The sequence below is a fragment of the Ursus arctos genome, unplaced genomic scaffold (assembly GCF_023065955.2).
Source record: "Ursus arctos isolate Adak ecotype North America unplaced genomic scaffold, UrsArc2.0 scaffold_9, whole genome shotgun sequence".
NCBI classification, from domain to species: Eukaryota; Metazoa; Chordata; class Mammalia; order Carnivora; family Ursidae; genus Ursus; species Ursus arctos.
Genome location: NW_026623111.1, coordinates 69,365,156 through 69,380,684, shown reverse-complemented (window position 1 = coordinate 69,380,684; position 15,529 = coordinate 69,365,156). Strand labels below are relative to the sequence as shown.

General features: G+C 43.8%; 1 protein-coding gene across 12 annotated transcripts in view; it reads left to right on the top strand.

The window, feature by feature from the left end:
• FAM13A (family with sequence similarity 13 member A) overlaps positions 1-11,729 on the top strand; it is a 316,257-nt gene extending 304,528 nt beyond the window's left edge. For all 12 annotated transcript variants that reach the window (XM_057309502.1, XM_057309504.1, XM_057309505.1 and 9 more), the window contains 3 exons: positions 3,950-4,146; positions 4,730-4,831; positions 7,159-11,729. In XM_057309502.1, coding sequence (XP_057165485.1) covers positions 3,950-4,146; positions 4,730-4,831; positions 7,159-7,285 — 426 coding nt within the window. In that variant the 3' untranslated portion in view covers positions 7,286-11,729. The remainder of the gene's footprint in view (positions 1-3,949; positions 4,147-4,729; positions 4,832-7,158) is intronic.
• Positions 11,730-15,529: the final 3,800 nt, after the last annotated feature.

Below are 15,529 nucleotides of genomic sequence, written 5' to 3'. Positions count from 1 at the left end.
TTTTTTTCACGAGTATATTTTGGCCACGGCTCTTCTTCTGACCCACGTGGTCAGAATTTCGGATAATTTTGCAATGCTTGCATTGCTTTTGTAAATAGTGTTGTCTTTAGTTCATTTTGTTCCAACCGGCCGGGCTTATTAGCATGTGTTTGGACTGTACTAATTCTTGGCAATTCTGATACAATTTAGAATTTGATGTGGGTGTAGATCAGAAGATTGTATCGAGGTGGTTTCCTTAAAAACCAGCCCTGGTTTTAAATGCTTAGGGTAGGAAGGCAGCCGTGTGTGAAGTAGAGCCGGCCCCACAGCCGAGAGACAGTCTAGTCAGTTCTCCATCCAGCATAAGAATTTCCTTTAAAACTCGCCTGACCGAGTAGAGACACTATCCCTAAGAAGTAATTCTGTTCTCAAGCTTGAAAAGTTTACGGCAATGGAGAAGGTCACTCATTCCATGGGCTAGGCATTAATAGTAACTAAAAACTTATTTTATTGGTATTATCATTATTAGAATACTAAGAGACAATAATTATGTAATATGCAATTTCAGAATGTGTAAGTTTGATAAGTATAAAAATAAAATTACAGTATTCATAGTTATTATTAATATATTGCTTTCTATGTAATAGGCTTAATGTTGCATTCTGGAACAACATGGAATGAGCGTAACTGCTGCTTCCTTGAGAGCCCTTCACACCTTTACAGTCACCTGACCTGTCCACTCTTACCCACAGCCTGTGGAAGTTTTTTTCTCCATGTTCTTCATACTATTCCTCATGCGATATTGGTCCCAGACCTTCCAGCAACCTCGTGGTTCTGCTCTAATCACACCAGTTGATCTGTATCCCTTTGATACACTGATACCCAGAACTGAACACTGTTTTAGAGAGGACTTCACCAGCAAGATGGATAGTGGACCAAGGACCAGTCCTGATCTTTATCTGGACGGCCAGGGCCCTTTGTTCGACAAGTCTGTGCCTACGTGACTGTCTGAGTGTTGTGAGTTCATTGTTCTCTTTCTGGGGCAGCCTGCGTTCAGCGTACAGTCTACACTGTAGACATTTGGGGCCAGATGGCTTGCTGTCGTTGGGGGCTGGCTTCTGGCCACTAGATGCCAGCAGTGCCCAGCAACCACCCCCTTCCCAGTTGTGGTGACCAAAACTGTCTGCAGACCTTGCCAAAGGTCCGTTAGGGTCAAAGTCACCCCCAGGTGAGAACCACTGCCCGGGGCCCCGTTCACTGCTCATTAATGTGCTCCGTTACATCCCTTTCCGTGGAGGGCTTGTCATCCAAGTCCAACTTGTGTTTCTAGCCTAAATTGTAGGACCTGGAATTTTTTGTCAACTTCTGTTCCAACCTCATGAAATTGATGCATCTAGATTTTGTATTCCAATATACCAGATATCCCTACCTACTTAGTGTTATCTGTGCATTTTGTGAATATGCCTGTTCTGTCTTTTATCCAAATGATGGATAAATATTGAGTAAGGCTGGGTCAGGTGAAGAACCTGCTGTAGACCTCCCTTCAGGTTCCCATCACCATTGCACCATCACTCTGCACAAATTTTACAGTCAGCTTTCTTTTTTGGTTTGTCTGTTTAAAGATTTTATTTTTTAAGTAATCTCTGCATGGAACGTGGAGCTTGAACTCGCAACTCCGAGACCAAGAGTCACATGTTCCACAACCAAGCCAGCCAGGCGCCCCGTCAGCTCCCTTTCATAGATCAGCTCACCGCATTCATTATTGAAATCCAGATATTATGCCAACCCTATCAAAAAAGGAAAAATGATTAGTTTTCATCATTTGTTTTAAGGGAGCTATTGCTAGTCAGTGTCGATCGCAGACTCTTTTTCAATTGTTCATATATTATGTGTTCATTCCTTCTAGAGTCTACCCAATGTCTACAACAACTTCATGGTCGTATAATTTGAAGATATAGTTTGTCACTTCTTTTATTTCCTATGATTTTTTAGAGCTTGCTGAGAATAGTTTTGTTTAGCCTCATCTTTAAATACATTGATCTCTCACTGTGGGCAAGACACATTCTCACATTTTTAAGTTCTCTTAAGACCTTGGGATATAACTGATTAGGCCTAGACACCTGACTTTATTTCTTATCTGTCTTGGGCTGTCATACTCTCATCTAGTAATTCGTATTTTTCTCTTAAAACTGGATTACTGGCCTGTTTGACAGACATTAATTAAGCACCTGCTATATGCAGGCATTGGCTAAGCTCTGGGAACAGCGGTGAACAACAGGTCCAAATCCCTGTCTCCACAGAGTTTATGGTCCAGTGGTTCCACCTGGTCTTCCTCATCCGGGGGGTGGGAGTGGAACCAGAGTTGGGGGCGGGGGGGAGGTGAAGGCTGATCTGGAGCCTCTGTGCCCAGGTGTCCCTTGTGAGGTACATACCTTACTTCAAGCAATCCTAGAAACTACAGGAGGTGGGACTTGTTACTTCCTTTTACAAAAAAAAAAAAGAGAGAAACTTATAAATTACTAATTTAAAAGTCACTTTTCCTCTATAAATTTAAAAATGTCTTTAATAATTTCAATTTTTAAAAATTAGCAATGAGGTATTTACTCCAAGCAAAGAGACGGAAGATCTGAAGTCACAGCAGAGAGAATCTGGAAAAGCCACGTAGTTTTTGCCAATTTTATCTTCGTGCCTTCAGAGCAGGCCTTTCATCATAGTTTTGTAATGCTGCTTGTTTTGTTTTGCCTGCTTGTTCACTTGTTTATTCACATCGTTTCTCGTCAGAGGCACCGTTACACACACAGCGAACTTATGGTAGGAAACCCGCCCCCCGCAGGCCGTTTGCGTCCGTGCGCCTTGGCTGCCGGTGACAACTGCTCGGCCTCCTGCCACGAAGCCGCTGCGCTGGCTCTGGAGCCGCCTGGTTTCACCGAACAACTGACATTATTCTTGCTGGTGTGCCTGTAGCTGTGCTCCGAACCACTTTTGAAATTTTTCGGGTATTAGGATATTCTCGTCTGGTCTGACTGTACATCTTGGCAGTAAATGACTTCTTTTAAAATCTTCCATTCAGGCTGATACGATTTCATCCTTAGACTTAAATAGGCACGAAGAAACTGTCATTTGACTTCATTGTTTTTCTAATTGCACTGCCAAGACAGAGAATATCCTGCTTTTTTTAAGAATCCTGGATGCTGAAAACTACAGCCATGGCCCTTGGAAGTTCCTTGAAAAAAACGTTGAATGTTAGGATTCCAATCATGGGAACATAAATGTTTTGATCTTCCCAAAACTTTCCTAAAATTCTGTGCATCGGGCAACCACAAAATATTTTATAATCTCAACTCTTTTTTTAAATAATATTTTTTATCATGTTAGTCACCATACAGTACATCCCTAGTTTTTGATGTAGTGTTCCATGATTCATTACTTGCGTGTAACACCCAGTGCGCCACGCAATACGTGCCCTCCTTAATAATCTCAACTCTTAAATAGAAAGGCTGTATTGTTCAATTTCTGAAGAGGTTGGTAGCTTAATAATAAGTATTTTCCAAGGTCCGCAACTAAGGGAATCCCTAAAGCTCTGATGGCTGGTGGATTTGTTATGTATTATCCCAGAGCTGGGAACTCTGAGATTCTTTTGCTTCAGTTGATTTAGAGTATAAATTATACTGGTGGTTCCTTCATACCCTGTCTCGACAACTGTTCATTGTGCTGTACACTAATTTTTTTTATAGTTTCATAGTTTTTTCCCCTACTGAGTGGTCGTGTTTAGTGTTTGTGTTATTTACTGTGTCCATATAGATAGATATTCAATTATATATCGACATAATGTACGTATGTGTTGCTAAATGTAGATGCAGAATGTAGATCCAGGTGTCTGGATAATTAAGTGACTGTTACGTGATATTTACAATGCAAGAGCGCCAGGAAAAGTAACCGGGTTTTTATCGGGTTTGCTGTGCGCCTCCAGGAAGAAGACGAGGGTTCGGAGGACGATAGCAGCACAAAGCCGGACTTCACAGTCACTCTGAAGACCGATTTCAGTGCACGCTGCTTCCTGGACCAATTTGAAGATGATGCCGATGGGTTTATTTCCCCAATGGATGATAAAATACCGTCAAAATGCAGCCAGGACACCGGGCTCTCCAACCTCCATGCTGCTTCAATGTAGGTCATTTCAACTGTGGTGTCGAAATGTTTGGGTGAAAATGCCGTTCTTAAATATTTTAGCCTTCCTATTTAAATAAGTTGTCTGGCAGAACACAAGTGACTTACCTGGGGGACATCTGTGTGGATAGAACAGTGAATGTGGTTCAGCTTCTGGCCCAGTGTTCTATCTTGTTCTATCCCGTGGTGCTGGAGGGAGCACGTGAGATCTCGCTGGATGGCCAGCTATCTACAACGGCACTGTGTGGTTCTGGACCCCACAGCTCATCATTTAACACGTCCAAACGCTGATGTCTTCTTTCTTTCAAAGCAAACTACGATAAAGCGCCATGGGATTACACAAGCCCTAAGGGTTCATAAGTAGCAGGGGCTTTGCAGGAGCCCCCAGAGCTGTGCCTGTCGTCAGGACATTTGGCATTCGGAGGATGGAAAACCTCCATTTCTGCTGTCCCTCAGCCCCCCCAACAGTCTTGCACGTACACGCTTCTCCCTGTCTCCACAACCCTGTTGAGTTGCACATTCATCGTATTTATAACAATTCAGATTTAACCCAATTTTCTTAAAATTTTTCTGCCCTCCTTAGACCGGAACTCTTGGAACACCTTCAGGAAATGAGAGAAGAAAAGAAAAGGATTCGAAAGAAACTTCGTGATTTTGAAGACAATTTTTTCAGACAAAATGGAAGGTAGAGCCTGTTTTCTCTCCCCTAACTCCTTCCTGCCCGTCCGCACACACACCCCTCTTTTTTTCCTGTCAGATCTCTGCAGTGCCTCGCAAATGGCAAGCCCTCCGCATCCTGCCTGGGGCCTGGTCCCTTGGAGGGTCACTGTGGGATGGGGAGGTTTCTGTGGTCCTTCAGCAAGAAATGCTCCTGGGACAGTCTCCAAAACTGATGTAAATTCAGCTAACACTTATACAACAAACCTGTCCCATCAAACTCTAATCTCAAATGAGCAGCTTGAAGCTACGTTTCCAGTTGATAGCACTGCTTTTTGGTTTTGGTGTGCGGGGGGGTGGGAGTGGAGGGGGGGTTGTCTTAATAGGCTGGACGGAGAAATAAGGAAAGGACAACTCTAAATGGTGGTATTTTGAGGCTTATTTTAAAAGCAAAGGTGATCGTTGTCAGGTTTGAATGAAAAATATGCAAGAAGCAATAAGTCCACAAGATTGACAGGGTGCCTTTCTCGAGTGAGTTTCAAGGCATAGACAATCAACGTCATAGAACGTTGTGCTAAGGAATAGCATCCCCGGTTTACAGGTGACCGCACAGCTCTTACAGTTCACAGCGCAAGACGAGGGCAGGACAGGGAAGAGATTGGCATCTCTTACGTTGGAGTGAAGTTTTAACACTTGAAAATGATTTTATTTTAATCCATATTATTTTAACTGTATAAATATAGTTTGTCTTTAAAAGGTCCCCGTTCATACTTCTCCAAAGTACTGGGATATAAAAGCACCATAAACATTAACTTTGGCATTTAAAATGTGTTGTATTCCAGTTTATTTCATTATTATATAAATTAATTTTTTAGCATCCCTGATTTGGATCTATCTTATAGTGACTTTCTTGAGATTTATGAATTTTTATACCTACATATTTGCTTTTCTTTCTCCATGCATTGTAGGCTATTTAGAAAATATCAATAGGCAGACAAATAATATGCAAAATAAGAAAAATAACCAAAGACGAATCAGGATTAATGTTTGTTCCATTCCACTCTTTCTAAACATATTCTTGGTTTATTTTTTTCCATGTAATTATAGTCACTTTATTCACAGATATCTTGTACATGAGGAACTATATAAAATGGTGTCAACTTCACAAGTTTTAAGAAAGGATAGCTGACGGGAATTTACAATCATCATGAAACGTTGGGTTTTTTTTTTTTTTTTTAAGTTTTTATTTATTTAAGTAATCTCTACACCCAACATGGGGCTCAGACTCATGACCCTGAGATCAAGAGTCACATGCTCTTCCGACTGAGCCAGCCAAGTGCGTCATCATACGAGTTTAAAAAACTCTAGCTTCAGACATCATTAAATCTGGTCCCATAATTTCATATCTGAGGAGAGTGAAGTCTCTCAAAGAGCAGGGTGAGGATAACTGTCAGAGTGCTGTTCCCTTCACTGCCCACTGCTGAGAAGCCATCTAGAATCCTTTACTTGAACAAGGCAGGGCATGAATAAAACCAGTTTGTTTTTTAGTTCATTGAACAGAATTAAATAAGCCCCATGCAATCTCCTCTCCTATATTTTCTCTTTAATAAGAAGGAAAGGAAGCCTGGTATTTGCACGTTCGACATGTGTGTTTCAAAGAGAAATGAGAAGCAGGACTGCAGTGTCCGGTGGCTGAGAATGTAGACAGTAGCACCATTTCATCACGTTCTCGTGAGGGTTAAACCAGACCATGGGGACAGAGCACTTAGCACAGGGCTTGACCTGTAATAAGCCCTCAATTAATACTTGCTCATATAAAAAGTATGCATTTAAAATTACTCAGTAAACTATAAAGGCTTATTAGTATTATGTGATCCAATTGCTGAATTCCAAGACTAATTTTATAATAAGTAGGATATTAACTCTGTTTTTTTAAACCTATAAATTATGGGTATGCCGATTGCTAATGAGAAATTTAATGGTTCATTAGATGAAATATATAAAAGTAAAAGGCATCAAGTATAAATAAAGGATTTCTATGGAGACTCTTAATATGCGTTCATACATACCAGCAGCAGAGAAAAAATTTCTACAGTTTTTAGTCCTTCGTACCATTCTACAGGATGCCAAATTAACTCTAAAAATTCAGTTGCATGGTGCCTTCTGGGGGAAGCTATCTTTCACTGCTTGTCTAAACCCAGCTTCGGTCTTGATACCAGGGGACACTTGGGAACACCGACTCTACAGGTTGATACCCTGCAAAGTGTCTACATGATGATAATTCACCTGATGAACGGTATCATCTAGGAGAGGCAGCAAATGATCCTCAGCCCCCTTTCCCTTTGTTTCCATTAGAAATGTCCAGAAAGAAGACCGCACTCCCATGGCTGAAGAATACAACGAATATAAGCACATAAAGGCGAAACTCAGGCTCTTGGAGGTGCTTATCAGCAAGAGAGACACTGATTCCAAGTCCATGTGAGGGGCCCAGCCCCAGCCCGAGCACAGGGGGCCGAAGGTGCAGGCTGAGCTTGCCACCCGCCTCCCCTAGTAAATAGCAGCTCTGCAAAAACTGGAAGGCAGCCCTGGAGCTGGACCTGCAAAGCATGTAGCCCTTCCACCTCCGGGCCTTTGGGATCAGCTCCAGTGTCCAGTGCCGGCCTCAGAACCTGCCTAGAGGGAAGAGGGCAACCTGGCTTGATTTAAGGATTTTGTAAGGAAAAGTCAAGATCCCTCAGGTGCACGTAGACGCTAGGGGAAGCTTTACTAACGCTGGCAGTGCTGAGTCACTACATGGAGACACACTCGTCTACGGAGAATATACACTGTCCTTCCCCGGATAACTGAGAAACATGTCTAACTGTGATTAAAACCGAGCTCAGGACTTCAGTCTGGAGAGCGAACTTGCTATGCAGGTCCATGTCCTCTTTGCACCCAGTAAAGTGGGAATGTGCGTCGGAGCCCTGTTTGCTGCCTCGGCCACGCTCGTGAACCGGGCCACAGAGCTGCACCCTCGGTTCTCAGGTAGGCGGCAGCCGCACCTGCCCAGCACGGCGGCCCAGTCAGCTGTTTGACGGTGTGTTGCTTCAAGATTTCCTCCGCTGACGAAGAATTGTGATTCCTGACTAGGACGGGATCATCTGCAGAGGACAGAGGGACTACAGCTGTATTCATGCTGATTTTTCCATCCGGCAACAGGGTGAAGAGCCTGCAAAATCCCTTCCTGAACATGGTTTGCACTTAATCAGTCTCAGATTTTCACATCGAACACTAAGCAAGGCCAGTGTGCTATGGGAAACTGTTTGGGGTTGGTTTCATTTTGGCTCCAGCCAAACATAAAGGATCTTGCTTAAATCTTAGCTTAAGCGTTGAGGATCATGAGAGAGAGAGAGAGAGAGAGAGAGAGCCTGCGTTCTAAGCCTTCTGAGTACTTAGCAGAGTTTAAAGGTTTTTTTAGAAGTCACCTGCACTAAAATCCCCCCGCCGAGGGGTAAATGTAGCCCTCAGAACTCAGCCCAAGGCAGAATCGAAATCACACTTTTCAAGATCGTGTATAAAGAGAAAAATAATGGTGTGTGGTCACTTATTATAATTTTCTCAGAGACTGTGTCACAGAGCTGTCTATATTAGACATTTTGGGAAAACCAGGGAATTTAAAACACCAAATCATTCATCTCTTCACTGTGCTGATGTCACCTTGTGATATATTGTTACTTTTCACCTTCTGTGTCCGCACCGAGGAAAGTGAATTCTGTCTCTGCCCGTCCGTCCGAGGCCTAGGTTCGCGCTTTGTGAGGTAGGGCTCAAGTGTCCGCACACCAGCCACCGGTGGCCAAGAGCAGGCATTTCGGCGGGATGGCCTCTCGAAGACAACGTTGCTGGATGAGCAGGAGAGCAAGGCTGCCCTCCTCTCGGGTTTGAGAGTTGCCTTCTTAAAGGGAACCATTTCGTTTGGTTTGATAAGAAGAAGAAAATGAAGAGAATGTAAAACTCTGCTGACCAGTTGTCAGTTTCGAGATGGGCTCTTGAGAAGCTGGTCAGATGGGGTTGATGGCAGTGTTTTCCACTGCTGAAGTGAGGTGGCCGCTGTCGGCCGAAGGCTGTTCGAAGTCGGGAGTAGGGGGAAAGAATCCCTTTACGTTTGTTCTTACAAATAATCATATAGAAGCATGAGCTGTGTGTTGGAAGTGCCCTGCGTTAATCCACGCATTTAAAGACGGTACATAATCCTACGAATTTAAGTGTACATGAATATATAGTTTGGTATTCTTTGCTCTACTGTTTACATTGCAGATCACTATAATTTCAAGGAGTTATATTATGAATAAAATTAAGCACTTTAGGACATTTTCTATTTTTGAAATCTGAACATGAATCATTCACATGACCAAAAATTGTATTTTTTAAAAGAAATACATGTCTAGTCTGTTCTTTTTGAGTAATTATTCTCTCAAATAAGCTATAATATAAATCAAATCATTACCAGCTAACCTTTAAAGCACATCTGTTTAAGAGTATTGTTTTGAAAATACTAATATGCTACAGAATTTAAAAAAAAATGCTATATAAATGAGGAGCTCTTAAATGTTTGAAATCTATTGTTTCTGCCAAAGGTAAATTAAGTAAAAGGTTTATCCAGGACTCCCCATTCAAATTTGTATGATTGAATAAAACAAAACACCAAGTTACAGTCAAATAAATTGTGTATGGAATGTCATGTTCTCCTTTGTAATTTCTAATCTATATTAACTTCATAGAATGGCGCCCAGATTAAGGGCGGAAGAGCCCTGTTTACGCTAGGTCCTATCTGAAGACCTGGCAGGAGGTTTTGGGTCTGCCACAAATGCTGAGGCAAACTTGTTTCCACAGCAACCATTTCTGCAGCCCAGGGTCTCGAGGCCCTAGAGGCAGCGTCTTAATTGGTTTCACACAGAATACTCTGGACTGGGGTTTTTCCTTTGCTCTCTTGGGAATGTGTGTGTGTTTATTAGCTCACGCCAACAAAATAAATGTCAGGGGTTATTTAATAACAATGATAAGTGAAGGTAAAGCATGAATAAACTTGATTGTATGATTGTAAGAATTAGAAATAGCGAGGCTTATAATTTTCACAAGCATTTGCTTTCTGTGTGTTCAGTCTGGAGTAAACATTGAAATAGATGTTTATGTTCGGTCGGTATGGTATCATTACTGCATTTCATCTCTGAATCGCTCAGTTTGAATTTCACTTTTCAGACATGTATGTGCAAGGTTTAGGAAAAGGGCCTGCTTAGAAGTTTTTCGGATGGCTGCTTTATCTTGTACTGGTAGAAGTAAGCTCACACCACCTCCGTGATCTCCCTGAATTCAGGGGAAATTTCCATGGAAGACCAAACCAGATTTCAAACTGGGGAACTAATTTTTTTTTTTAATTACTAGCTATAATGCATTGGGGGCTAAAAATTAGATTTCTTCCCTCTAGTTGTCAGTTTGAAGTCAAAAGCTTATGATTTATTGCCTAGGCGGGGCTCAGCCACGTCTCTATTTGTAACGTTAGTGTAATTTTTGCTTCGTCTCATTCTGATGCAATGCTTGCATGGTGGCAGGAGAGGCTGTTTCAGGGTGCGTCTGCTCCCAGGTGTGGCATTTCTAGCCCTGGACAAATGTCACAAGGCTGTGCGTAAATCATAAGTACTGCACTGAGCTGTCCTGAGGCGTGCAGTCTTGGAGCCCCTGAGGGCTGAGCATTTGTGAATGTGGTTGAGCTCGGAATTCCTAATAAGGTGACTATCTAGGCTGATAAAAGGGCCCCGCCGTGGTACCAATTACGTTGGTTCTTTCTGGAACTTCCTACTTCTCAGCAGACCGAATTGGGCCCAGTATACAGAACTGGTCAGATTTACAAGGAAAATCAGATTTCAGTTTGTTGATTAACCTCTTCAAAGAGATTCTTAATCTGATCATGAAGATGCCACTTTTCTGAACCTTACTACTTTCGATGGTCTATTTACAGTCGAATGCCATGAACTATCAACTGCTTTATAAAACGTTCGCTGTAGTCTAAATTCTCTCCTGCACTCAAGAAGGATCGTCCTGACACACTCCTCCCTGGATGGTGTTTTTCACCGCTAGGTGGGGGGAGGTGGTTTCTGCACCCAGACCAGCACCTCCTATGTTCTTTTTCAGTATCCACTTGGTTACATCAATAGGGAGAGACAAAACCGTACTAAAGTGTGAAGCCCGTATGTGCGGCAGAACTCACAATGTGCTTTCTTTCCTTTTATTCCCTGCTTTATTTTTTCTCCACTTGACCCTCAAAATGTACTGAAGAGTACATTTTGTCATAAGACTAGCTACACATATTTCCAAATGTCTATTCAGATCGTGCATCCTAACACTTCACGTGGTCAACGCAGCAAGCTCCCGACAAGAGCGATGTGCGTGGCAGGCACGGCCCGGTGTCGCTGGCCACTTGGCAGAGTAGAGATTGTGCCCCTGTGGGCACCTGCATTCTTCTGCTATGATCCTTCGTAATAGAAGTGTGGACATCGGCTGAGATCAGTTACAGATCTACACGCGTGTGTACGTAAGACGAAATATGTCCATCTCCAAGCTCCTGTGGCTATGACATTGCCGTTACGTCTCCAGAGACTCGCTCTGCCTGGCGTCCGCCCCGTTGTGCTCATGCGTGTGGCTCCAGAAGTCAGTCTGGCAGATCTGATTCCCAGTCTGAAACACCTATACATACGGTCCTGAAAATCTCCAAAAGTAAATACAATTTTAGTTAATAATATGGGCCCAGAACAATGTTTACACGACATGTAAGCAGAACGTATTTGAAATTACAGTTGTCCTTTTTTAAAATGTAAACTGAATGGAAAATGTTGTGTACATTTTTGTACATGACTGTATTTTGTATAAACTTAAATAAAATATTTTTAACTGTGGATGTTCTGACATTTTTGACAGAGTCAAAACGTGTGGCTGGGCCACCTGTGGGGTCTGATCTCTGCTTTAGGTAAAGAGTCCCTGCTGTTCCCTGAGCTCCCAGCAGCCTCACGAGGATTTTTTTGTTGTTCTGTCTCCAGAGAGGTCACTGGAAGGTAAAGCAAACTCATTACAAACTAGGCATGCCTGTGGTTCCAGGTAGAAAAATGGACTTGTGCTCTAGGCTCAGCTGCCTTAAAAAAAAAAAAAAAAAAAAAAGTAATCCATGTGACAGAAAGTAGATTGATGGCTTCGGGTTGCAAGGATTGGAAAAAGGCACAAGGAGAGCAGATGCATACATTGACTATTTTAATGGGGTGATGGGTTCATGGATGTATACATGTGTGAAAACTAATTAAAAACTTAAAAAAGTAAAAATAAAGGGATTCATAGAAGGGACTGAAGGGGTGCAGAAACAAAGGCATATAGCCCCCCCCCCCCGAAAACCTTGTTTATTTCCAAAGTCTCTGAGGCCATTATAGTAAGTACATTAGCCATTTACGACTCTGAAGCTAGGCAGGCCGGCAGAAACCTGACTCGGCAGAAAAGGCCCATTTCAGTTTGAAGGGAGCATCTCGCCGTCTGCGCCCCCTGCCGCAGGCCGGGCCCTGGCGCGCACAGCCTCCAGGGGGAGGGGGCCCCTGGCCCAGCTCGCAGCTGAGAACACACCCCGGGATGGTCGGGCAGGCAGGTACTCTTTAAACTGCACGTGTTGTATAGGCTCTAAGTGACAAAAGCGAACATTAGAAATATAAAACCTGAAATTTAAAAAAAAAAAAGCGCTTTAAGTAATCCTAGTGCTGACACCAGGATTCAAACGGAGATCTGTCTTCTGGGGAACAAAGACCCAGACTGCCAATGATGGTGCAACGTAATGCCATCCTGCTAAGACAGGCTCACCTTGACCATTTAACTTCCGGAGCTCTGGGGCCAGAGTAGTAAAATGGAGGCACAAGTGGCAGGCAGCGTTTAGTGACCCTCCGTGTTCTTAAATCATATTCTGACCGTGTCCGTGTGAAGGACCAGAAAGCGATGCGAGTCGCGAGCACGCCGGGGTCTACAGCCTGTTGGCAAAGCGCGTGGTCCTCCGGAGCCCTCCCCGACCCCAGCCCCAGAGTGAATGTTGTCACTCCATTCCTGGAACTGTTTGCTGTACTGGGACTACCTGACTGGGAATTTCAGAATGCGGACCTACATGTGGGGGAGAGAGGCAGTCGCTTTCAGTTCTTTCAATGGCCTCATTATTACCTCTTCCAGAAATCGATTCTGAATCGTGTAAGACTATGATGTAGTTATCCCTCAGCTGGGTCAGCTTATCAAGGTTCTCTCTATATACACAGTAGAATTTCACATTCAGTAAGAGCCAAAAGTCAAGATTCCCAAATGCATTTTCAGAATCCTGGCTGGCAGGCAGGCAAATGAGGTTTGGCAGGAATGGGGTTGTTGACAGCTTGGTTCTCACTTTTCCTCTCCATCAACAAGGCTTCTCCCACAGGGCGGCTCCCTGTTGTGCGGCGTCTGCTCAGGGAACGGGGCCCAGTGCACACCCCACCAAGAACGGCGTCTGAGATCCCCCGGACCTCCGGGTCTCCGTTGGGCCCACGTGTGTATAAAGTGTGTGTTACTGTGCGTTTTGAAACTCGTCGTCTTTTAGATGTTCGGATTTTTCTTGAAGGTCTCAAAAGCAATTCAGAGAGGCTCGGAAATCCTCATCATGTTTCCAGTTATACAGCTTTGAGTACTTCTTGGTAAGATATTTTGAGACATTGTGATTTTTCTGTAATTGTTATTCTTAAAGAACTTAAAATTACTTGACCAGATTAGATGGAGGGGAGGGGAGGGGAGGGAAGGGCAGGGAGGGAGAGTATGAAGGACATACTGCCCTCTGGTGGCAGAGAACCGTGCTTCTCAAACTCCACGTGCATGGGAATGTGTAGGGGTCTTGGGGTAGAGTAGCCCCGGGCGCAGGGAGAGGAAGGTGCACTGACATTCTGCATTTCTGACAGGCTTCCGGAGGCTGCTGTGCTGCTGGTCCAGGGGCCCCACTCTGAGTAGAGGGTGCTGACTGCATCCTGAGCATTTGTGGAAATGAGCGACTCCAAAATTCTTAGGTAAACAGAGCCTGGCACACTGGACAATAGCAGCAGAGGCCAATACTGCTTGATGCTTAAGGCCCAGACCGCAGACAGACAGCTTAACTTTACAATCTGGATACATGACTCACTCTGTCTCTGTTTCTTTATCTGAAAAATGGGAATAACCATAGTAGTTTACAGAGTTATTATGGGAATTTACTCGGATGAACATATAAAGTAGGCCCACAGTAAATCTTCATTGAGAAATGGCGGCGGGTTACTGACACAGATTCTTTCTATGCTGAAGTCCAACAAGACATTTTGAACCACTGCAGAAATATTTCCCCCACATCACCCTCCTCACCTTCCAATTCCTTGTTTGTACTGAGTCATAAACAGAGTACACCTCCAGCACGTTAAGCACAAATTCACGCTAACGTGGGAAGCAAGATTTTACGGGAACACGGACCCATTCTCTTGAAGGGAAAATGAAAGTGTGACTTAATAATTTTCTCAAGCAAGTTGCATCAAAACCTCTGTGCAGCTTTCTCAGATTTATGCTTGCTAAATTCCTTCCCTCACAGAGCAGGGCAAATTCCTCTAATTCTGTTCCCCCAAACATTTTGGGGGGTCCAAACGTGCTCAGACACATAAAAGGAAGTAACTGTCTGAGATGGCAGTTGAGACCGATGTGGGAATGCCTGAGTTCTGGGAAGGAACAGAATAACCTTTGAGCTGATTCTGGGTCACTTAGTGTCCTGAAATTTCCATCTCACAGTGTATTTTTAAACAACTAAAACTGAAGCATACCCTAGGGAGGGGGCTGCTCCGAATCGGGCCTGCTCTCAACCAGCATAGTAAATGTCATCAAGCTTGGGGTCCCCCACTCTCATCACCCCGCACAGGGGCAAACGGAAGGGGCCACTGCTCGGCCGTCTGGCAGGGTTCAAATGATTTTACTGTCTCATTGAGTGAAGCCCCGCCTCCCCATTACCTCAGAAATTCAGAAACTCCAAACAATCTGCCAGGGATTTGAACTTGACAGCCCTTGAGCCTGCTGCACGAACATCTGAGCTCCTGAGAATGCCCAGGCACGAAAGGTCAGGAGACCCGTTTTTAAAAACCAGAAGCCTGTGGCAGGGGTAGTCTGGTCCTGCTGGGACCGTGAGCCAGCACCTAGTTGGCACTTACTGTTCACCTTCACCCTCAATAGCTCTGGCCTTTTACAACACCATGGGGAAGGGGTTATTTCCGAATCTGCTCTTGGGCTTGCTTTCTCTCCTAATCCTAGAGAAGAGGTGACCGTGACAGACCAATCTGATTTCATGTTTGTCGTCATCTGAGGGTGTGTGTGTGTGTGTGTAATTCTTATTTAAATTTCTCAGTTCAACACCAATGGGAGCTGAATCAGTAATTACCAGAGTGTATCTAACTCCCCTGGGATTAGGCCCAGCAAAATCAGCTTTTAAAAGATCTGAAGACCATGTGATTGTGTGGCCTGCCAACCATCCAGCCACCCTTGGAAGAAAAAAAAAAAAGCTGACATCTGAACTAATTTTCTCCGTGCTACGCATAACTCGGGAGGTACACACTCCATTACTTTTGGAAGGACACAAAGCACCAAAGCCTAGATTAGTTCATCGGTGGGAGAGGCTGCCCACAATCGGGTAGACACCACCTCCAGC